The following is a 22,454-nucleotide window of genomic DNA, read 5'->3' on the forward strand; positions in this document are numbered from 1 at the left end:
CTTTGAACTTTGCTTCTGATCCTGTTCTTCTATCCATGGTAGATCAAATAATTCCACCATCTTTTACAAGAAAACTGAAGCAAACAGAAGGCATCAAGGGATCATTTGCTCATCTGGAGTGTCTTGTATCTGGCTCTCTGCCGATAACCATACAATGGTACAAAAATGAGAAAGAGGTCCAGACCGATGAGAAATACAAATGCACATTCTTTGAGAATGTTGCTTTTCTGGAAATCTCTAATCTTGACAGTAAAGACAGTGGCAACTACACTTGCATCGCTAAAAACAAAGCAGGAACTGTCCAGTGCTCTGGGATCTTATTTGTCAAAGGTTTGAACGCAATTTGTTTTTGTACTTTTTAGTATAGTAGGTGGATGTGCCGAATGATTGAATGGCTATAACTAAAAGTATATTGTGTGTGCAGAATTCATACACATTGGTTGTTTTTCTCTTCCAGAACCACCATGCATTCTTGAAAAGCCTGAATCCATGAATGTTTTGCCTGGCTCAAAGGTCCAGTTTAATGTACTGGTTTCTGGTACACCACCGCTGACAATCAAGTGGTTTAGAAACAAGAAAGAGATTCTGTCCAGTTCTGAATGCTCTTTGATTAAAGACAATACCTCAAGCTCACTGGAGCTCTTCTTTGCCAAAACATCTGATTCTGGAGAGTATGTCTGTGAAATACAGAATGATGTGGGCTCCACTTCATGCCAGGCAACACTTTTTGTCAAAGGTTATCATTCTTTCTTTGAGTTATTAAGTATGTGTCCATCCATCTGTCCACTGGCAATTTGAATTCTTCCTCATTCTCATTCACTTACTCATAGAGAATGCATTTGAAACCTTTTCGTTAAGTGACAGTGTAGTACATCCCACTGTCCTCATGTAATTGCCATCAAGATGACCAATACAGTGTTAAGAGAAGTACACACCCATTCACCCCAGTTTGAGCATTTGGCTGGAAACATACAGATTTTGGACTGTAGTAAAATCAAGTGTTTTACTTGTCATCTGTCTGACCATTAAATCTGTTGTTATATTTCTTAGAGCCCCCTAAGTTTACAAGGACCCCACCCCGTTTGTCTGTGGTACGTCCTGGTCAGAGTAAAATGTTTGAGTGCCAGGTGACCGGCACACCTGAGATAGACATCTACTGGTTCAAGGAAGGCTCTGAGATCAGCCCCAGTGATCGATACAAGATGTCCCTTGTTAATTCTGTGGCCATTCTGGAAGTCTGTAGGGCTGATATCAAAGACAGTGGTCTTTACTACTGTGAAGCTCGTAACGAGGCTGGCAGTGAGAGTTGCAGCATGGAGCTCAAGGTCAAAGGTTAGAAATGAGGGCCATTGTGCAGGAGTTTTAACAATACAAGATACATAATTAACATAACTAACTCTTGAGTAAAAAGTTCATAGCAGTATTTTCTCTCTTCTTAGAGCCGCCTTCATTTACTAAAGAGCTTGTTTCAGCTGATGTGGTGAAGGGTTCTAGTGCCACCTTTGAGTGTCTAGTTGCTGGGACTGGTCCATTTGAGATAAAATGGCACAAGGATGCAAAGGAGATCAAACCCAGTGCTAAACATGGCTTTTCCCAGACAGATTGCACTGTAGGGCTTGAGGTTCACAAATGTGACACTGTAGATGTTGGTGAATACCAGTGTACTGCTGCTAATGAAGTGGGAAGCTGTACGTGTAAGACTATGTTAAACCTCAAAGGTTGGTATTGGCTATTGACAATTACAGATGTACATTTATCTCTTGAGATTATATGAAATTACTTTAACATTTCACTGGTTTTCTCTAATAGAACCACCAACATTTACCAAGAGGATTGAGAACATTGTCACTGTTGTGGGTAAAATGGCAGAGTTAAAGTGCTGTGTAGAGGGTTCTCCCACTCTTTCTGTACAATGGCAGAAGGATGAGAACTGGATTTTGGAGGATCCAAAGTTTGAGAGGACATTCGAGAACAATGTTGCCACTCTCAGGATTCCTGTCTGTGAAGCAGTGCACAGCGGGAAATACACCTGCCAAGTGGTAAATGAGGCTGGGAAGGATAAGTGCTTTGCCACTCTCACGGTGCAAGGTATGCCTGTGCTCAAATCATTTTGACTGTCAAATTTTCCACAGTCCTGATTAGGTTAGAAGTATTTTCACTTTCTTACTTCATTGTGCATTGTAGAGCCTCCTCAGATTACAGAGAAACCTGATGTGATAAAGGTTACAGTTGGGGATCCAGTGAGTCTGGAATGTAAGGTAACAGGCACTCCTGAGCTCCAAGTGAAATGGAAGAAAGATGGCAGGGAGCTCCAGTCCATCAGGCAGCACAAGCTCATCTTTGAAAATAACATCAGCAGTCTCAAGATTCAGTCCGCTCAGAAAGGCGATGAAGGGGACTATGTCTTCGAGGTGGCAAACCACATTAGTAGCTGCAACTGCAAAGTTAAAGTGATCGTACTAGGTTGGTGTAAAAAACATTACTCCTGTGGTACATGCTGACACTAAATCTAATTGCTTCCCTATTATTTTTTTGATGACAGAGCAAGTAATTGCCCCAAGCTTCATCAAACCCCTGACAGACATGCAAGAGATACTGGGCTCTTTTGTTCAGATATGTTGTAAAATATCTGGTTCCCTCCCCATCTCTGTGGAATGGCTGAAAGACGGGACCAAAATCTCTAGTGGTGTAAAACACAAACTCGTTCAACAGGACAATTCTGTGTTTGTTGAAATCGAACAGCTAGAAAGATCCGATGCAGGATCCTATTCTTGCAAACTGACCAACGCAGCGGGAAGTTGTGAATGCAGCGGGTCCCTCATGGTCAAAGGTCAGGGAGTGCTCTCCAGTGTGGTAATTCATGTATTCCTTAATCAAAGGTGAGTACTTCTTTAACTTGATCCGTCTTGTTCTCTTCAGAACCTCCCAGCTTTGTGATGCTGCCCGAGTCTCAGGCAGCTATACCCAATGCAACTATACGCTTCAAATGCACATTTAAGGGCACTCCTCCGTTTACGGTGAAATGGTTCAAGGACGACACAGAGCTCATGACTGGACCCACGTGTTTCACTGGGCTAGAGGGTCTGTCTTGTTTCTTAGAGCTCTACTCAGTGGGTGTTACCCAAAGTGGAGTTTATTCTTGCCAACTCAGCAATGACGCTGGCTCTGTACGCTGTAGTGCAGACTTGACGGTCAAAGGTTGGATTCACAGCTTTTAAATCAACTCTTGTGTGGCTGTATTCTTTTCACATTTGCATTGCTGGCTAAAACGCTGTCAACTTTGCAGCACTTTCATATCTATTATTTGAAGCTTTTCGATTGTTTTAGCTTAGTTTGTTGCCCTTTCCTACCTTTGCTGCTAACTCATCGTCAGCTCATCTCCTCAGCTTACCCCATCTGCTCACCCACTACTTTTATTAACCATTTATTGGAAGTGTCTCTAGATGCCTCCAGCAGCTAATATATTTATATTTTGGCTTTCCAGAACCACCTGAATTTGTGCTGAAACTCCCTGCCACTAAGTTTGTGAAACAGGGCGAGTCACTCCGCCTGGAGTGCAAAGTCAGTGGCACAACCCCTCTGAAAGTGACCTGGTACAAACATGACGCCAAGGTCATGGATGGGGGTAACAACAGGATGTCATTTGTTGAGTCAGTTGCAGTCCTCGAACTGCTCTCCACCAGCTTTGATGATGATGGAGTTTACACATGTGAAGTTCAGAATGATGCTGGCAGTGTCAGCTGCAGCACCACACTTAACATTAAAGGTCAGTCTTTAACTGACTTCTTAATCATTATTTGTTATTCATGGCCTAACTCACTGTGTTGTTGAGGTTTTAGTCAAAGTTTGGTTGCACTGCTTAAAGCTGATATCCATAACATTTCAACCTTATATATCTGCCTATAGTGGTGGAGCATCAATATACACCAGAATCTTTTTGCTCCACTTATTTCTTTTGTTGAGAAATTTTAAAAGCCTTACAGTGTTGCCTCCTTTTTTAGCAATACAATCACAAATTTTATCACATTTCTCAAATATAGTAAATAAAGAGCTAGATAAACTTCAGCCACCTCACTCTTAATATTCAGTTTTCTACCTTTACTTCCATATTTGTTCTAACTTAATTACTATTATTTAAGTAATTGCTTTGCACAATTTCAATTACAATTCCACAAGTGGCTGTAGTCCCACAAACATTTGCACCTAAATCTTGACTTATCTTTTCACAAAAATTCCACTGAGCTAGTTTCCTAACATCTCTGCCATCTTAGCAATGGGGCTGTTGTTACTCCAGGGCGTCACAACACATGAAATGTTTTGGGTCTCAGCTTTAAGATTTTGTTTTCCGGTGTATACCTTTTTAACAGTTTACTGATCTTTTTGTAGACCCACCATCTTTTGTCAAAGTACCTCAGCCAGTTGAAGGGCTGAAAGGTAAGGACGTGAGTCTGTACTGCGAGATAAGCGGTACAGCTCCGTTCCAGATCACATGGTTCAAAGACAGGAAACCTCTGATGGAGAGCAGGAAGTATAAGATGGTGAGTGAGGGCAGCTCGACTACGCTGCATGTCATTGGGATAGAATCTTCGGATGCTGGTGATTACGAGTGCAAAGTGTCAAACAGTGTAGGAAGTGACACCTGCCAGACATCAGTTAAACTCAGAGGTCAGTAGAATATGCGAAAGTCTCAAATGAAAATCCTAAGTATAAGATTTTCAATTTACTTTGTCACTTTGCTGACTTTCCCTTTTGCGCTGTTTTCTCCTCTCTTCAGAGCCACCATCGTTTGTGAAGAAACTGTCTAACATGACAGTGGTACTGGGAGAGGAAGTGACCCTTGTGGCCACTGTTAAAGGCTCTGAACCCATTACTGTGTCCTGGGTTCAAGACAAGGATCACATACTCAGGGACGGTGAGAACAGGAAAATCACCTTTCAGAACAACCAGGTCGCTCTTAAAGTCTTTAAGGCAGATGCAACCACGGCAGGCAAATACACCTGCCAAATCAGAAATGATGCTGGGAGTGTGGAGTGTTTCGCTAACTTGACTGTTCTAGGTTTGTAACCATATAATTCTCTCTTTCTCTTACAGTCTTCTTCCAGTTTCCTCAACAAGTTTGATTAAAATGTTATTCTGGTTCTTCTCTGTTGATTCCAGAACCTGCAACGATAGTGGATAAACCTGATGCTCTTAGTGTGACTGCAGGCGATATGGCCGCCTTGGAGGTTAAAGTGTGTGGAACCCCAGAGCTCATACCTAAGTGGTTCAAGGATGGTGTTGAGCTGGCCTCTGGGAGAAAATACAAAATCTCATTTTCTCGGATGATCTCCAGCTTGAATGTGCTCTCTGCTGAGAAAATGGACTCTGGAGAATATACATTTGAGGTTATGAATGAAGTTGGGAAGGATCTAAGTAAAATTAATCTCACTGTCTTAGGTTGGTTTCTTTTTCCTACTTGGAGTTTAAGGATATGAGTTTAAGGGTATGAGCAGAATGTTAAAACAACATAATATTTAAGATATTATTATCAATATCTTTTGTTTTTGGAAAGAAATTACCAACATAAGCCACAGCTCTAAATTATTAAATGTCCATGTACTTGTAAAAGTATTCATACCCCTTGAACCTTTCCACATTTTCTCACATTATGACCACAAATATAAATATATTTTATTGGAATGTTATGTGAAAGATCAACACAAAGCGGCATACAATTGTGAAGTAGAAAGAAAATTATACATGAGTTTATTTATTTTTTACAAATAAAAAAACAGTGCAGTGTGCAAAAGTATTCAGCCCCCCTGAGTCAATACTTTGTGGAACCCCCTTTTGCTGCAATTACAGCTGCAAGTCTTTTGGGGTATGTCTCCACCACCTTTGCACATCTAGAGACTGAAATCTTCTCCCATTCTTCCTTGCAAAACAATTCAGGCTGAGTCAGATTAGAAGTGTTTTGCAGACTCCAACAGGTTTTCCTCCAAGATTGCCCTGTATTTGGCTCCATCCATCTTCCCATCAACTCTGACCAGCTTCCCTGTCCCTGCTGAAGAGAAGCAGCCCCAGAGCATGATGCTGCCCCCACCATGTCATGACAGTGGGTATGGTGTGTTCAGAATGATGTGCAGTGTTACGTTTCCGCCTCACATAGCGTTTTGCATTTAGTCCAAAAAGTTCAATTTTGGTCTCATCTGACCAGAGCAGCTTCTTCCACACGTTTGCTGGGTCACTGGCTTCTGGCAAACTGCAAACGGGACTTCTTGTGGTTCTTCTTGCCACTCTTCCATAAAGCCCAGATTTGTGCAGTGCACGACTGATAGTTGTCCTATGGACAGATTCCCCCACCTGAGCTGTAGATCTCTGCAGTTCATCCAGAGTCACCATGGGCCTCTTAGCTGCATCTCTGATCAGTGCTCTCCTTGTTCGGCCTGTTTAGGTGGACGACCATGTCTCGGTAGGTTTGCAGTTGTGCCATACTCTTTCCATTTGCAGATGATGGGCTGAACAGTGGTCCGTGAGATGTTCAAAGCTTGGGAAATCTTTTTATAGCCCTAACCCTGCTTTAAATTTCTCCACAACTTTATCCCTGACCTGTCTGGTGTCTTCCTTGGACTTGAAGATGCTGTTTGCTCCCCAATATTCTCTTAACAAAACACAGAGGCTGTCACAGAACAGCTGTGTTTGAACTGAGATTAAATTACACACAGGTGGACTCTATTCAGTCATTGGGTCAACATTTAATCAGTCAGCAACCATCAGGCAACTTCTGCAGGCAATTGGATGCACTCAGAGAAAAGGGGGCTGAATATTTTTGCACACTGCACTTTTCAGTTTTTTATTTGTAAAAAATAAATAAACTTTGTATAATTTTTTTTCTACTTCACAATTGTATACCACTTTGTGTTGGTCTTTCACATAACATTCAAATAAAATATATTTATATTTGTGGCCATAATGTGAGAAAATGTGGAAAAGTTCAAGGGGTATGAATACTTTTACAAGCCACTGTACAAGCTGTTGTACATGAACTATATTAAATACCATCTAAATTGGCTCAAATTGAATCTAAATTAGACCCCTATTCTGGATCTGATCGGACATTCAGTGTTAGCTTTCATCACTTATCAGTACAGTTTTCAGTTTTAGTCTGTACCAACAAACATAAATACATTTTAAAAATGTATATTTACATCTATATTTGTCCTGGTGCTTTGCTAACTGCTCGTTTCCCTGCCTTACAGATAAGATCATACCTCCAAGCTTCTCAAGGAAGTTGAAAGATTGTAACACAGTTGTTGGGATAGCTGGAGAAATGGAGTGCAAAGTGTCAGGCTCCCCACCTTTTACTATTTCATGGTACCATGATGGGGAAGAGATACAGAGTGGGCCAAATTATGAGATTTCATTCAGCGACAACAGCTGCACTCTCAAAATGCCCACACTGAAGCTGACAGACTCCGGTGTGTATAAATGTAAAGCCGTCAACAAGGCAGGATCCTGCGAAACCACAGCCTCCGTGGTTGTCAAAGGTCAGTATCTGAAAGACTGTAAATTGATAGTTCTATTTCTGGTTATATTGATCGCAAGGTATTTAACCCTTAAAATTCCATTAAATATGAAATGAAAGATTTAAATAAAAAATAGTTGTCTGTTGACACTTCTTTCATCATGCTTGATCCTGTTACTGTTTGTTTATACCCAGAACCTCCATCTTTTGTGGTGCCACCGCAGCCTGTGGAGGCCATGCCAGGCTCTAATGTAACTGTCTCAGCCATGGTGAAAGGAAGTGCCCCACTCAAAGTAAAGTGGTTCAGAGGAACAAAGGAGTTGTTAGCAGGACGGGGCTGTAATTTCTCTTTGAAGGAAAACCAAGTTCTTTTGGAGCTTTTCAATGTGGACAGATCCCACACTGGAGAGTACACCTGTCAGATCATCAATGATGCCGGAAAGGAGAGCTGTCCAGTTAATCTCACTGTCAAAGGTCAGTCAAATTATACGTTTTTTTCAAGATTCAAGATTCAAAAAACTTTAATTATCCCAATGGGAATAAATAAATAGTTTTCCTCCCTTTTGCAAAAATTTAAAAACTGTTTCTGCTTTGGCACCATTATGTAGAGCCACAAACTTCAGTTAGCTGTCAGTAGAACATCTAGGATAATAATGTAGAACAGAAATAGAACATATTGGATTTATGTGTTGTACATTAGTAGAGTAACTACAAATGTATAGATTAGCAAAAAGTACTTCAAAATCTCTTAAATTGAATAATTAATAATAAAAAGTTATTATTACATGAATATGATATATGATACAGCTTTGTTTAAACTAGACTGCAACTTAAACTTGTCTGTTGTTTGCTGACTGCACACTCTCTTGTCACAGTACAAATATATGCACATTTTCCCTGTGAACTGAACTAAATACTCGTGTCATGGTGTCATTCAGAGCCAGCAGCCTTCTCTAAGAAGCTGAAGGATGTGTCAGTTGAAAAGGGCAAACCATTAACACTAGAGTGTACTTACACTGGAACACCTAAGATCACAGTGAACTGGTACAAAGATGGCCAGCAGATCTTTGCCTCCTACAAATACAACATCACCACGACTGAAAGCTCATGCATCCTGGAGTGTCTCAGCACTGATGATAAGGAGGCTGCAGGAAAATACTCCTGTGAAGTGTCCAATGATGCTGGAAAGGACACGTGTGACGCAGTCGTGTCCATCCTAGGTTAGTTTAACCTTTACTCACTGAAATACACTGACCCTGTTCTGTTTTCTTCATTGCTTGATTAAATACTACAGTAACTACCGTTACAAGCACTACACTAACTCTGAAGTTACATCCACTGCTGTGTTTAGCCCACTACATCAGTGAATCACTATGTGATTAGTAGGAGCTACACACAAAGCTACAGAAATTAGTCCATCAAAATGTTTAGGGAAGCAGCTTCACATTGCAGTTAAGAGTATAAACATTAGTCCTCAGTCTTAAAACTTCTTCTTCTGTAAACCTAAAACATACTGTCTGTAAACACAATATGTAAAAACAAAAAACACACCATTGTACGGGTTGTTCACGTATGTTTTGGTTTTTGAGTGTCATTTAACCCCCTTGTGGCCACAGTTGACTGATGTCACTAATGCCAAGTAACCAGTCAGAACCCCAAAATTGCCCAAACTTGATGTGGCTATGAAACCATGTTAATAATATTTTAACGCATTTAAAGAAGACTTCCATGAAAAAGAACATTGACATCCCCAGACAGAGTACTTGTTGAGACCAGCAGATGTCTGACTTTAAACATAGGCCAGTTCTATGATGATTTAAGCATTTGTCTCTCCTACTCCAGAACCACCGTACTTTGTCGAGTCTCTGGAACCAATGGAGGTAACAGCAGGAGACGCAGTCTGTCTGAAGTGTAAGGTGGCGGGCACGCCTGAGATCAAAGTCTCCTGGTTCAAGGCTGATGGCAAAGTCAGGTCTAGCCCCAACTGTAAGTTGGAGTACTCAAAGGGTGTCGCTTGTCTGAAGCTCAGCAAAGCCACCAAGGCTGACATTGGAGAGTATACCTGCAAAGCGGAGAACAAGATCGGCTCCACGTCCTCCACCTGCAGACTCAATGTGCTAGGTGAGCACCTGTTTCCTACTCTTCATACCACTGCGATTACATGTCTAATCTAAAAGTCAGCTGCTAGAGAACCAGTTACTAAGTACCTTAGTATTCAAACACAGAAAATGACTCTAAATGTGTGTGTTTTGAAGTGACTGTTGCTGATGTATTGATGTAGAAGCACCATGAGGTGGATCTGGATTTATCTACTATACATTATGTTGACTAATTTACAATGCAAAAGATTTAGAACAATTGCAATTCTTTAAGTAAATGTCTAAAGTTTGTAAAGGAACTAGAAATTACTTTTATCAGACAAATGTTAAAGGATAACAGGAAAGAACCACGTTTCACCCAACCTTGACATCCACCATCATGTCTTCACCGTCTCCAGAGGCCAAAACGCCACCGTCCTTCCCTAAGAAAATCACCAGCCTACAGCAGACAGAGGGTCAGCCAGTGAAGTTTGAGTGCCGTATTGCTGGCTCGTCTCCCATCGAGGTGTCATGGCTAAAGGATGGTGAGCCTCTGAGTGAGGGAGACGAGTTCTCCATGTTGTACGATGACAACACAGCCGTGCTGCAGATCAGCCACAGCGAGATGAGGCACTCTGGGGAGTACACCTGCATGGCCACCAACAGCGTGGGCTCAGCATCCTGCAGAGCCAAGCTCACTCTACAAGGTCTGTAAAGCATGATAATGAAAGAAAAGCCAGACTAGTCACAAACTAAGTGTCAACAACACAAACTGGAACATGCTGTAAACATGAATGTTTATTACATCATCTTGGAGAGTCTGAAAAACCTGTGTTGTTGTGTTCTTCTTATCTTCTTATCTCCACGGACTCTGCAGAACCAAGATACCCCCCAGTCTTTGATAGGAAATTGTCACCACGGGAGTCAACGGTGGGTGACAGCATTGAGTTGGAGTGTCACATCACTGGATCTGCCCCCATCAAAGTCACATGGTCCAAAGACCATAAAGACATTCGCACTGGGGGTAATTATAAGATCAGCTGCGTGGATAACACACCAAACCTGACCATTCTGAAGGCAGATAAAGGCGACACGGGGAAATACTTCTGCCATGCCTCAAATGACATGGGGAAAGATTCTTGTTTCTCTGATATTACTGTCAAAGGTATTTTAATCCAACCCACACTCTTGTTATCTTGACCCTCTTTCCTTAAACACTTAAGCCCCTTTTGAGGGTGATTCTTTGTGAAAAAAACAAACAAACAAATGTCATCTCCTCACAGTCACTTCTCTTATTTTCAGAGCGTAAAAACCCTCCAATGTTCACCAAAAAGCCCTCAGAGCACATTGAGGACACAGAGGGCAAACTGGTGAAGATTGAGGGCCGAGTCTCCGGCTCACAGCCCATGTCTGTCAGCTGGTTCAAAGACAACACAGAGATCTACAGCTCTGACAAATACGATATTAGCTTTAAGAGTAATGTGGCCGTGCTGTGCATTAAGAGCGGTCAGGTGACTGACAGCGGCAGGTACTCCTGCCAGGCCTCAAATGAAGCTGGAAGAGCCTCGTGCGACATCACTGTGGACATTTCAGGTGGGTCTGAATACTTTTTTTGACACAGTATAACCTTTATTTAACCAGGTATGTCCCAAAGAGATCATGAAGTAAATACAAATAGAAAGGAAATGTGACAGATTGCTTTGTTATCTCATCCATTTACTTTGTCACAAGCTTAATGCTCCTACAAATCGGACAGTTTGTGGAAACTGTCTATATCAGTTCATATAGTCTTTGTAGTTTTCAGCTTGTCTTTAGTTGCATTCCTAGTTTTGTCTCCAAGTTACCACTTTATACATTTGCTTGTGATACCTCTTGGACTAAACCTCAAAGAAGCAGACCTCCATTCCAGAATTTGGGAAACATCTAGTAGCGACGTTTTTAGGTTTACAATACAACCTCGGCACTCAGTTGTGCACAGCCTGAAGAAAACATATTGATTTTCCCACCTGTGGTCCACCACCTGCAGCAACACACACGGGATTGGTTGCAAGGGAAGTCAAAAAGAGCAAAGGAGCCAGCTGAGGTGGTCCATGCATGTAATCATCCTCTCGGACACCCCCTTTTAGAAATTCTATATATCATTCTTGGAGTGCCCCAGGATCCCTCAGCCTAAATATGTAACTGAAGAAAGAGTTGTCTATTTTGAAAAAATGGATGGATGGTTGGATGAAAGGATCTCCTGCACTGCAACTTTTCATTTAATACATTCTTAACATAAGTCTGATTCAGTAACTTTAGCATTAACTCCAGTGCTTTCTGCTGAAGTGAAACTGTCTTCTTTCTCCTGCAGAGGCCAAGAAGCCTCCAGTGTTTGACGTCCCACTCAAACCAGTGACTGTAGATGAGGGCGAGAAGCTGAGTCTCAGATGTCATGTCTGTGGGTCTCCTCCTTTGAAGATCCAGTGGATGAAAGACAGAAAGGATTTGTCATCAGCTGGCAGCAGGAAAATCACCTTCTCTGATGGGATGGCCTGTCTGGAAATCAGTCCGGCTTCCAGACATGATGCTGGTGATTACCTTTGTAAGGCCACCAATGATGCTGGCAGTGAGTTCTGCAAGGCCAAAGTCACAGTCAAAGGTAATAGCTGGGAAAAAACTTAAGGTCACTATTTTAAAAAAGTAACTCATTCAGTTTCTTCTAATTTCAGTGGCCAATGCCCAATGAATTTTCGTGACACCTGGGAAACACACCGTTACTCTTTAAGTGAATCTTAAAACTGCAGAGCAGCATAAGAGAAGCAGGCAGCCTTATGATGTCATGGAACTTAAAGCATTAAGACGTACAATATTTTCGTGTCTTCTGTTTGCGAATTTAAATGTGTAATGTTGCACCATGCCGTGTTTTAGAGAAACCAGGAGCACCGTCACCTCCTGCTGAAGCTCCAGCTGCCGCTCCGACCAAAAAACTGGACAACCTCTTCTTTATTGAGGAGCCCAAAACTGCACACGTCACTGAGAGTGAGATACGCAACATAACATATACATGAAAATCTGTGTATTCCGTCCTGGTCGTTTCCTTCATTGTTAGAAACTTGAACTAAATATCATATGAAGTGCGCAAACTCTCAACACATCTCACCTGTTGCGATGAAAATAAATGTTTTTATGAGAATGATTTTTGGCTGAGCTCTCTTTCTCATCTGTTCTCCATCTCAGAGGGGACTGCCACCTTTATTGCAAAAGTGGGTGGTGACCCCATCCCCAGTGTGAAGTGGATGAAGGGGAAGTGGAGGCAGGTTACACATGGTGGCCGGATCTCCATTGAACAGAAGGGCCAGGAGGCCAAACTAGAGATCAGAGAGGTAACTAAGTCTGACTCGGGTCAGTACAGGTGTGTCGCCTCCAACAAGCACGGAGAGGTCGAGTGCAGCGCTGACATGCATGTCAACGAAAAGAAAGAGGCAGCTGTGCTTGAGGGAGACCTCCGAGCCAAACTGAAGAAGTGAGTTTATGTGATTCAGTTAATCTGACAACACATGTACCGTATTGAAATATTCTATAATACATCTGCACTGGAAGAGACTTTACAAACTCTTTTAATACTTGTGTCTGGCTTGCAGAACACCATCAAAGCAGAAGAGTCCACAAGAGGAGAAGGACATTGATATTGTTGAACTGTTGAGGAACGTGGACCCTAAAGAATATGAGAAATATGCCCGAATGTATGGCATCACAGACTACAGAGGCCTACTCCAGGCCATTGAGCAGCTTAAGAAGGAGAAAGCTGAAGAAAGTGGAAGACCGGTAACACACATCCAGTCATATGTAATATGTTTCTGTCTGTTGACGCTGTGCTGACTAATGCTGTTGTTGGCAGGAACTTGAACGTGGAGATCGAGAGTCTGATGAGGACATGGCCCGACTGGTGGCCGACCTGCAGAAGAGGATGGAGCGGACAGAGGTCAGGACATATTTACTGTATGATATTTGCAGTCATCAGAAGGTACGACCTATTTTTGCTGCTGTTAATTACCAGGTTGGGTACGATGGAGCAGAAGGAAGAGGATTTGAATAAATAGAACTCCAGCTATGTACTCGACTATTCTATAGCTAACACGCTTCATATTTTCTAACTAGTATTCCTTAAAACTTTCCTCCTCATTACCTAAAAATCCAGGTATTTACATTTAGAACCACTATATTTTAGAGCTACAGTTGATCTGTGCACGTTTATAGTAATTATAAGGGAAGTGTTGCTAAGTTTGATGCATTTATTAATGAACTCCTTAATATATTAATAATGTAATATGTTTTTGAGAGAAGTAAAATTTAGCATTAGATAAGTGAACACTTCCTTTATTTCTGTTATATTTCAAAGGATAAAATAACATTTTCCCATTTCCTGGAAATTTAAAAAGACTTCAGGGGATTAATTCTCCTGTTACACCTGCAGCCTGTGACCGTGGTGAAGGACATCTCCGATAAGTCCGTCTTCACCAACAATGACACAGTGTTCGAGTGTGAGATCAAGATCAACTACCCAGAGATCACTCTGTCTTGGTACAAGGGCACCCAGAAACTGGACACCAGCAACAAGTACGACATTAGCATCAGTGGTGACCGCCACCTGCTCAAGATCAAGAATTGCAAGTCGTCTGACCAGGGCAACTATCGTGTGGTCTGTGGACCACACATCTCGAGCGCTAAGCTCACCGTCATGGGTCAGTACTGATGCTGTTTGCTTGTAGGCTTTTTGCATTTTAATGTGCAGTAAATATTTTTATCCACATCATGTTTCTGATATTCAGTGACATCAGAACCTGACAGACCCTGTGTTGTTGTGTTTCTGTTTTTCAGAGGCAGAAGTTGAGAAGCACCTGCAGGACACATCGGGTAAGGAAGGACAGTCATGCACCCTCTCTTGTCAGTTGTCTGTCCCTAACGTAGAGGCTCAGTGGTTTAAAAACGGCAAGCAGTTAGAGATGAAGGGCAGGTACACATCCGAGGTGAAACACAAGGTTCAGAAGCTTCTGATCAGAGACCTGAAGACCGAAGACCAGGGCCGATACACCTGCAGATACCAGCACCTGGAGTCCTCGGCTGACCTCTGGGTGGAAGGTTTGTACCTGGAAACCATCCTGCAACCTTCTAAAAGTGCTGGATGTTCTGCCCGTTTACTAACCTCTTTCGAATTTCACCATCAAACACTGAGACTAATGTTGGAGCTCTTTTTTTTTCTCTTTCTTCTGGGATTTGTGTTCCTGTGTTTTAACATTACTGCCTCTCCTCTCCCGGATTCTCTTGCAAAAACATTCGCCAACATCTTATTTGTTGTCTTCTCATATCTGTCTTGACTCAAGTCCATCTTCCTCAACCAATCATCATAACTGTCCATAAACATTCCTCTGATCATCATTTCTAACCGTGTGGATGAAAACTACCATTCAGCTTTTATCATACATTTCCAGGTGTGATTCCAGCCACATTTACCCATTCACATCTTTATCTGTTGTAGCTGAACAAATTCATTTCACCAAACGCATCCACAACGTTGAAGTCAACGAGCGGCAGTCGGCCACCTTTGAGTGTGAGGTGTCCTTCGACAACGCTATCGTTTCATGGTACAAAGACACATGGGAACTGAAAGAGAGCCCTAAGTACAACTTCAGAAGTGAGGGCCGAAGACATTTCATGGTCATTAAAAACGTGACCATTGAAGACGAAGGTGTGTAAAGCACCATCAAGCTCCAAAGGCCCATCACAAAGCCCTATAGATTTTTTTTCCTCATTGTGTTTATGACTTGAGTGTTAAACATTCGTTACTAATCCCATGTAGGCGTGTACTCAGTCATTGTGAGGTTGGAGCCCAGAGGAGAGGCAAAGAGCACAGCTGAGCTTTATTTGTCTGGCAAAGGTACAGTTCCTAGTCAGGCGGCACCTTTTATGCTTCTGTTCAGCTTTTGTCTGTTTTGGTATTTAACGCATTTTTCAATCTCCCCCTTCTCACAGAAATCGAATTAGCAATGGGCCCCATCGGTAAGTATTTTGTTTTGCAGTCCAGCAAAAACTAATTCAGTGTAACATTTACGGTAAACCTCTTGTTCTTAGTCTTCACCTGAGTCAGACGAGCACCTGGATATTTGTTTAGTCTCTGTAGACATCTGGAAATTGAGTCATGTCAACTGGACTTCCTTCTTGTTAGGCTGAAACGTTTCACTACTCATCAAGTAGATTGTTCAGTCTGAAAATGTTTGGTTAGACACGAATGCTCCAGTTTGGTTTCATTGTGGACTCAAACCAACAGTCCTCAGGCTGAAGAAGCTACTTGGATGAGTTGAGGTTAAGTGTGGCATCCAACATTATGTTAACTGTTTGTTGTTGATTTGTTCGTAGGCACAGACAGTGAGCTGTTAGCTACCAGTTACTAGCCACAAACAGCTGATATAATCAGCATAAACTAGCTTTCAGATACATCAGCTTGAGTCCTTATCTTTGACCAATAGCCTTATGCTAGCTGTTTGTATTTGGCTGATTTAACCTATTTTACACCAACAACTCGGGCAAGAGGAATTTTCCAAATGTCAAAGCATAAATGACAACTAGTAAGTTAGTGTTTGTTAATGCTATTTACACGTTAGTATATTTTGAATAAATGTACTGGTATGAATCATATTCCATATTCTTTAGATATCCCAGACTCCTCAGTTCAAAGACCTGAAGTGCCCTCCTCAGTGGCCATCCAAGGTAAGACTGGAAGCAGGGGCTGATTTCATAATCCATTTTTCAGAAACTGGATTTCTACCCAGGTTAAACCTTTTAATGTGAATTTGGACCAAAACGCAATGAATCATAGAACTGTTGCATTGACACTATGTCATTGTGGCTTAATTACTAAATTTATAGACAAGATTTTATGATAAATGTAAGATTCTGACCAACATACTATTGTCTTTTAAAGAATCTGCTGAATTCTATCGTTATGAAGAAGAGATTGAACAGAAAGGTATTCACTTTTTCATATATTACCTGTGTACATATTTACTTTGGACCTTTCAAAACAACTAAACATTAACTTTAAACTGATCATCTCAGTAACAGAGCTCAGCAACCATCAAACTTATATTCAGAAATCAAAAGTTTGTCTCTTTTTTTTTATATATGTAATAACGTGAACCAAACAACTATATCTTTTTTTCCTTTTGTCAAGCATCAGCTGAATATTCATATCATTATGAAGAGGAGGTGGAGGTGGAGGTGGAGCAGAGAGGTACAATATGTTGTGTTTCGTTATGTGTTTCATTTGAAAGTCCTTAATCCTCTGCCATCAAATCATCTCAGCAGATCTGGGAAAAAACAAAATTAAAATTGATTTTAAATCACAATACTAAATATTACTTATTCTGAACTATACATTTGTACATTTGTTAGAATCTATTTTTGTCTTTGTTATATAGATTTGTTTACTTTTTATATTTGAACAAATACAAAAACCTAAGGATTAGGAACATTATGAAAATTATTTTTGTTCTAAAAATCACTGTTAAATCTAGAGTTCTGTTGACAGAACTTCTAGTCTGTATTTAAACAGTAAGTTGTTTGACAATAAATAAAAAGTAAATTAGAAATTAGTGATGTTCAAAAAGGGGAACAAAACACAAAAGCTGTTGACCTTTAACAAAGTATTAATAAGTCTCATAATATGAATTTACCCAAATCTGCCTCTCATGTTTATTATAAAATCATCATTGTGTCGTCTCGCTGATCTCTGTGAAGACCAAGACGAAGGCATGTCTTTGTTTTGTTGACTTTAATCAATCTTGTTTGTGTCTGACATTTGGAGGTCATACATCTTTTTTTCACTTTCATCCCATCTTCCACCTCTTCATCACACACTCACTGACTTCTAGTTATGTCTTCTTTTCACAGTCAGTCTCTTTATTATTCTGGAAAATTCAATTTTGCCAAGTGACTGTAACTTCAGTCAGAAACATAAATCTCATTCACACAGGATAGAGCTGTTCAGGCTAAAATCTTAACGTGCTGTGAGGTTTTTTCCAGGAAAGCAATTTGGTTTTAAATATGGGGAAAAGAAACTGTGTTCATTTAGACAGAGTTTTAATGAATTAGTTCACTTTCCATCTACTGGATATTAGAAACAATCTCTAGTCTATACTACAATTCAGCATATAAGGAAACTAAAGCCAAGAGTAACTAAGTGTTTTAGCATTTGATTTGTCTGCGTCTTTCATTCTATTTTATGAAATTACATATCAGTATGATGAAGCTTTACAAGAAAACTTAACAAATCTAACTACAGTATATAAAAGCAGATTAGATAGCAACAGTCACAGATTAAAACCTAAAGTGAACATATTAAACCCACTAGCATCAGATCAGATCTTGAGAAGATAGCAGACAGTTGACATGCGCTGTAACTCCTGCATTCACCAGCAGATGTCGGACTTGTCAAACTAGATTTGGGGTTTGGTTTCTTTTTGAAGACGATCTTCTTGGTTTGTTTGTAATTCACTTTGAAACAGAAACTGTTCCTTGTTCTAGTCGCTTTGTGTGAATTAGTGATGTTTGATTTTTTCTGGCCCAGCAATCCGTGGAAGTATTACATTTGGCCAGTCTGATTTATGAGTGAACTAAAGTTTCTCTGAGGACAGACAGTGACTGTGAAATGACGACACAAGCTTTTGTTACCAAGCACAAACTGTTTGCCTCACGTTTGTTGTCTTCTGTCACTTTTGTGGTGGTCAACCTTCAGTTGAGTATCAGAGCTGGACAGAAGAGACCATAACACAAGAGGTGTCCACAAGCAAAGGTAAAGGTATTGGATCCCAGTAACACACTGGGAGGAGCTTCTGTCTCTTTATACCTGTGACTTAGAGCCGCTCTTAACCATGGCTCTCTCTTAACCATTTATGTGCATGACATCTTTTAGATTTGTTAGAATTCCTGCTTTCATCCTTTTTCAGTGTTTGTTCTCTAATCATTTTCTTTTGTGTCTTTTTTTGGCTTCTGCTTTTCCCTTCTGTTATTCCTCACCCTGAATGCATGGGTGTAGACAGATCAGTTATTCACATCTAATTGTGAACTCTGGTCAACTGCTATGATCACTTTATTATTACAGTCTGCCCTTTATTTAGTTTTTCTATTATTAAAGGTGTGTGTTCTTAACATTTCAGCATCAATGGCTCCTCTTCTCAGATTAAACCATTTACTGCAGTAACCTGGTTTATCATATATTCTGTGGTCTAATAATTTTATGCTAATTCTTGTTGTGTTCATATGTGTTTTTTCACCAGCTGCCAGAGTTCCCATTGAGGAGACAGTGGTGACCAAGGAACTTGAAATGAGACAGGAAATCCCAACAAAAGGTAGCACAGAGCTGAACGTCTTCCTGCTGCAGTGAACTGCCCTGCAAAAAAACACAACCTATCCACCCTCTCCTATGAAAACCTGTGTTTGTGTCTTATCCTTCTTTGTTATTCCTGTTATTTATTTGGTTCTCTGTCATTTCTTGTTACAGGTAGAACTATTGCATGATCCACTGTAGTTACTTGTTCTTATATGTGTTAATTTATCTTATGCTGCTCCCAAAGCTGAGAAAAAGCCTGAAGACAAGCCAGTACCAGCTGTGAAGGAGCCATTGCCACCAAAAGGTACATCAACATACCTCTGATGTTAGCATGTACCTGTCTAATCTCTGGGTTTTAATAGTTTTTATGTATTGAAAATGTGTAATTATGTATGTGTGACCTTTCCCACCGTAACCTCCCTTGATGTTGTAAAATTTTACTTAAGTACCAGAGGCCAAAAAGCCAGTGGATGAAAAAGTTGCTGTTGTTTCTGTCCCAGAGAAAAAGGAACTTCCTGCTCCCAAAGGTAGAGATCCTGTAGAGATGTCTGATTTCTAACATCTCAGTACTCAACATCAACATCTTCCATCTTTGCTTATGACACTGTCCTGCTACTGTTCTCTTCCGTTGTGGTTTGACAGGTGTTTAGATTCAGTTCTGTTTCCTTCACCACCTTTTTTTCTTTGTGGTTGTTTGAATGTTTCTTCAAAGAACCAGAGGAAGTTAAGAAGCCTGCTGCTGCTCCTTCACCACTGGCTGAGAAGGCTGAAGTGCCAAAGAAAGGTACTTTCTGTTGTCTGATATCTTAGCAAGCATCCCCAGTAGCAGCTTCTTTGTTTGCACATCAACACGGCTTCTCTCCTCTTAATGCCTGTCCTGTTTCAGTGTTATTCTGACTTTGTCCTCTGTTATCGGTGAGGTGACTGTTTTTTAAAATTTGCTCTTTCTCTGTGAGTCTCCCTGTCGAGTGTTTTCTCTTTCAAATACTTCTTGATAACTCTTAGGTCTCGCCATGACTTCATGCTAACATTAGTTAATGTCTGTGTTACCTACTTAAAGATGAGCCCAAGCCCCAAGTTCCAGCAGAGCCCAAAAAAGTGGCACCGGCAGCTAAGCCTGAGCCTAAACCCAAGCCAGAACTGAAACAAGAACCTGAACCAAAGCCTAAATCCACACCAGCTCCAAAACTGGAACCTGAAGCCAAGGCTGCAGCTAAGATTGAGCCAGAGCCAGAAGCTAAGCCAGTGCCAGTAAAGAAGCCAGTGACACCACCATCCAAAGGTATTTTCTGTTCTGTTCTGTGTGTTTTAAAGAACGTTCAGACTGTTTTAAGCCGGTGTGTGTTTTTCCTCTGTTTTCAGTATTGACACATCTTTATTGTTTGTAACTAGCTTCAAATGTGGAAGCGAATCTTTGAATGTAAAACAATCTGAATGTTGCTTTAAGTCCCCAAAGAGGCTGCAAAACCAGAACCAGCTGAGATCAAGCCTGAACCTGAAGTAATTGAACCAGAACCAGAAGCTCCAAAACCGGAACCAGAAAAACCAAAAGTGCATATATCTGAGCCTTCTGTAGCAAAGCCAGAACCTGCTGTTCCGAAGCCAGAACCTGCTGTTCCGAAGCCAGAACCTGCTGTTCCGAAACCAGAACCTGCTGTTCCGAAACCAGAACCTGCTGTTCCGAAACCAGAACCTGCTGTTCCAAAACCAGAACCTGCAGTGATTCCCAAACCTAAACTGCCAGAGAAAAGAGCTGAAGCCGAAGTGAAAGTGCCAAAACCAGAACCTCCAAAGACTAAACTGGAACCAGCGCCCACACGGCAGGAACCACCGAAGAAAGGTATACACCGTGTCTGGTTGTGATGCAGTTCTGGAGTTTTTCTTAATCTTCTTAACTCCACCATCCAACCTTAACTCTGGAATGATTGTTCCATGAATACCTATTGATCCTTTTTTGTGCTGTTCTTGTTGGATGTAAGGAAACTCTTAAATTCTTTAACCTTTGGAGCTTTTAATGTTTCGTCTAAATGTCTCAGTCTGTGATCGACTCAGTTTGTCTGTGTATGTCTCATTTTGATGTCACTTTTTCCCTTGAACCACAGAACAACAGCATAGCCATAGATACATTTTCAAATATCTGATACAGTTCATGTCATTTTAAAGTACCAGAGACACCACCAAAGAAGGAGGTGGTTGCACCACCACCACCACCACCACCACCTCCTACACTCCCACATAAAGTGGAGAGAGAGGAAGAGGCACCACAGCAGAAGCCTGTGGCAGTTAAAGGTACCTGAAACTCAGTCATCTCAAAGCTCATCACATTAAAACCTAAACTCTTATGCTCATCTTTCCATGGTGTGTTTGTCTAATTTCTAACCTCTCACTCACTGAGTTACTGTGATGTTAAGATGGGGCTGCACGTTGTGTTTAACAGAGTTTAACCCCTTGTCTTACACATAAGAGAGTTGTGAGTTTCCACATTAGTTCATTGTAATTCTTCTAATGTCTGTAAATGGTACTCTTTAAAGTTCCTGTGGAGGAAAAAATACCTGTGCCTCCAAAAGCAGCCAAGAAACCAGAAGCTACTGTTGTTCCTCCCAAAGAAGAGCCAACAAAGAAAGAGAAAGGTACTTTAATGTTTCGTCTAGATCTTTCATCAGTAACAAGCTCAGGCTTTCTTACAGTACCTTGTTTTATTTGTTGTCCTTCGAGTCTTTTTACATTTTAACCAAGTGGCTTACGTTACTCAATTTACCATAACGCATGTAAATGTTATTATTTATGCCCAGAGAATAGTTCTTAATGATTTTACTTTTCTTCTGACACCATCATTTGGCCTTTACAAATCATAACATGTCTGTATGCTAATTCTCAGACAATGACTCATTTAGATTAGTTTAATGTCTCCTTATTTGTGCGCCAGCACAATTGTTGTTCTTTATATTCATGTCTTGTGCATATTTTTGTGTCAAACCCTCTTAAAGCTCTGAAGCCCAAACCTAAACTAATGCCTGAAGAGGTGCCTGAAAAAGTACCTCAAAAGGTCTTAGATAATGCAGTTGTGTTGGAGACTGAATCTGAGAAGCTCCCTGACAAAACACCCGAAACAGTACCTGAGACACGACCTCTGGGCAGAGCAGAGGAGAAGAAAAAGACCCCTGAGAAGGTCCCAGAGAAAGTACCGGCACCTGAGAGAAAAGTGGAGGAAATTCCAAAGATGCCAGAAAAAGTACCTGAGAAAAAAGTGATAGAGACGTCTCCTCCTGAGAGGAAGCTTGCAAAGGTTCCCCAGGAGGTGACTGAGAAAGAGAGGATTCCTAAGAAGCCCCTTGAGGAGCTTCCTGTGAAGGTTGAGGAAGTAAAACCTGAAAGGGTGTCAAAGAAGCAAACAGAGATAATCTCTGTCGCTAAACCCGTTCCTGCAAAGACCCCTGATAAAACACCTGAGAAGGTGCCTGAAGCTAAACCTAAACGAGAGAGAGAAGTACCTCTTCTTAAAGGTATA

At 41.0% G+C, this 22,454-nt stretch overlaps 1 protein-coding gene across 1 annotated transcript in view; it reads left to right on the forward strand.

The window, feature by feature from the left end:
• Positions 1-22,454, forward strand: part of ttn.2 (titin, tandem duplicate 2) — a 195,467-nt gene that overhangs the window by 52,018 nt on the left and 120,995 nt on the right. The window contains exons 50-91 of the mRNA XM_026376595.1: positions 43-330; positions 458-736; positions 1,051-1,332; positions 1,440-1,718; positions 1,810-2,088; positions 2,185-2,463; positions 2,543-2,830; positions 2,920-3,198; positions 3,485-3,766; positions 4,387-4,665; positions 4,775-5,056; positions 5,158-5,436; positions 7,239-7,526; positions 7,700-7,978; positions 8,443-8,724; positions 9,347-9,625; positions 10,002-10,289; positions 10,460-10,747; positions 10,885-11,175; positions 11,933-12,220; positions 12,490-12,600; positions 12,799-13,084; positions 13,203-13,386; positions 13,460-13,543; positions 14,036-14,303; positions 14,440-14,700; positions 15,098-15,307; positions 15,419-15,496; positions 15,592-15,618; positions 16,270-16,326; positions 16,541-16,585; positions 16,790-16,849; positions 18,353-18,409; positions 18,894-18,965; positions 19,191-19,250; positions 19,393-19,473; positions 19,659-19,730; positions 20,007-20,228; positions 20,394-20,698; positions 21,094-21,235; positions 21,478-21,576; positions 21,934-22,449. Coding sequence (XP_026232380.1) covers positions 43-330; positions 458-736; positions 1,051-1,332; positions 1,440-1,718; positions 1,810-2,088; positions 2,185-2,463; positions 2,543-2,830; positions 2,920-3,198; positions 3,485-3,766; positions 4,387-4,665; positions 4,775-5,056; positions 5,158-5,436; positions 7,239-7,526; positions 7,700-7,978; positions 8,443-8,724; positions 9,347-9,625; positions 10,002-10,289; positions 10,460-10,747; positions 10,885-11,175; positions 11,933-12,220; positions 12,490-12,600; positions 12,799-13,084; positions 13,203-13,386; positions 13,460-13,543; positions 14,036-14,303; positions 14,440-14,700; positions 15,098-15,307; positions 15,419-15,496; positions 15,592-15,618; positions 16,270-16,326; positions 16,541-16,585; positions 16,790-16,849; positions 18,353-18,409; positions 18,894-18,965; positions 19,191-19,250; positions 19,393-19,473; positions 19,659-19,730; positions 20,007-20,228; positions 20,394-20,698; positions 21,094-21,235; positions 21,478-21,576; positions 21,934-22,449 — 8,955 coding nt within the window. The remainder of the gene's footprint in view (positions 1-42; positions 331-457; positions 737-1,050; positions 1,333-1,439; positions 1,719-1,809; positions 2,089-2,184; positions 2,464-2,542; positions 2,831-2,919; positions 3,199-3,484; positions 3,767-4,386; positions 4,666-4,774; positions 5,057-5,157; positions 5,437-7,238; positions 7,527-7,699; positions 7,979-8,442; positions 8,725-9,346; positions 9,626-10,001; positions 10,290-10,459; positions 10,748-10,884; positions 11,176-11,932; positions 12,221-12,489; positions 12,601-12,798; positions 13,085-13,202; positions 13,387-13,459; positions 13,544-14,035; positions 14,304-14,439; positions 14,701-15,097; positions 15,308-15,418; positions 15,497-15,591; positions 15,619-16,269; positions 16,327-16,540; positions 16,586-16,789; positions 16,850-18,352; positions 18,410-18,893; positions 18,966-19,190; positions 19,251-19,392; positions 19,474-19,658; positions 19,731-20,006; positions 20,229-20,393; positions 20,699-21,093; positions 21,236-21,477; positions 21,577-21,933; positions 22,450-22,454) is intronic.

The sequence above is a fragment of the Anabas testudineus genome, chromosome 21, assembly GCF_900324465.2.
Source record: "Anabas testudineus chromosome 21, fAnaTes1.2, whole genome shotgun sequence".
Lineage (NCBI taxonomy): Eukaryota > Metazoa > Chordata > Actinopteri > Anabantiformes > Anabantidae > Anabas > Anabas testudineus.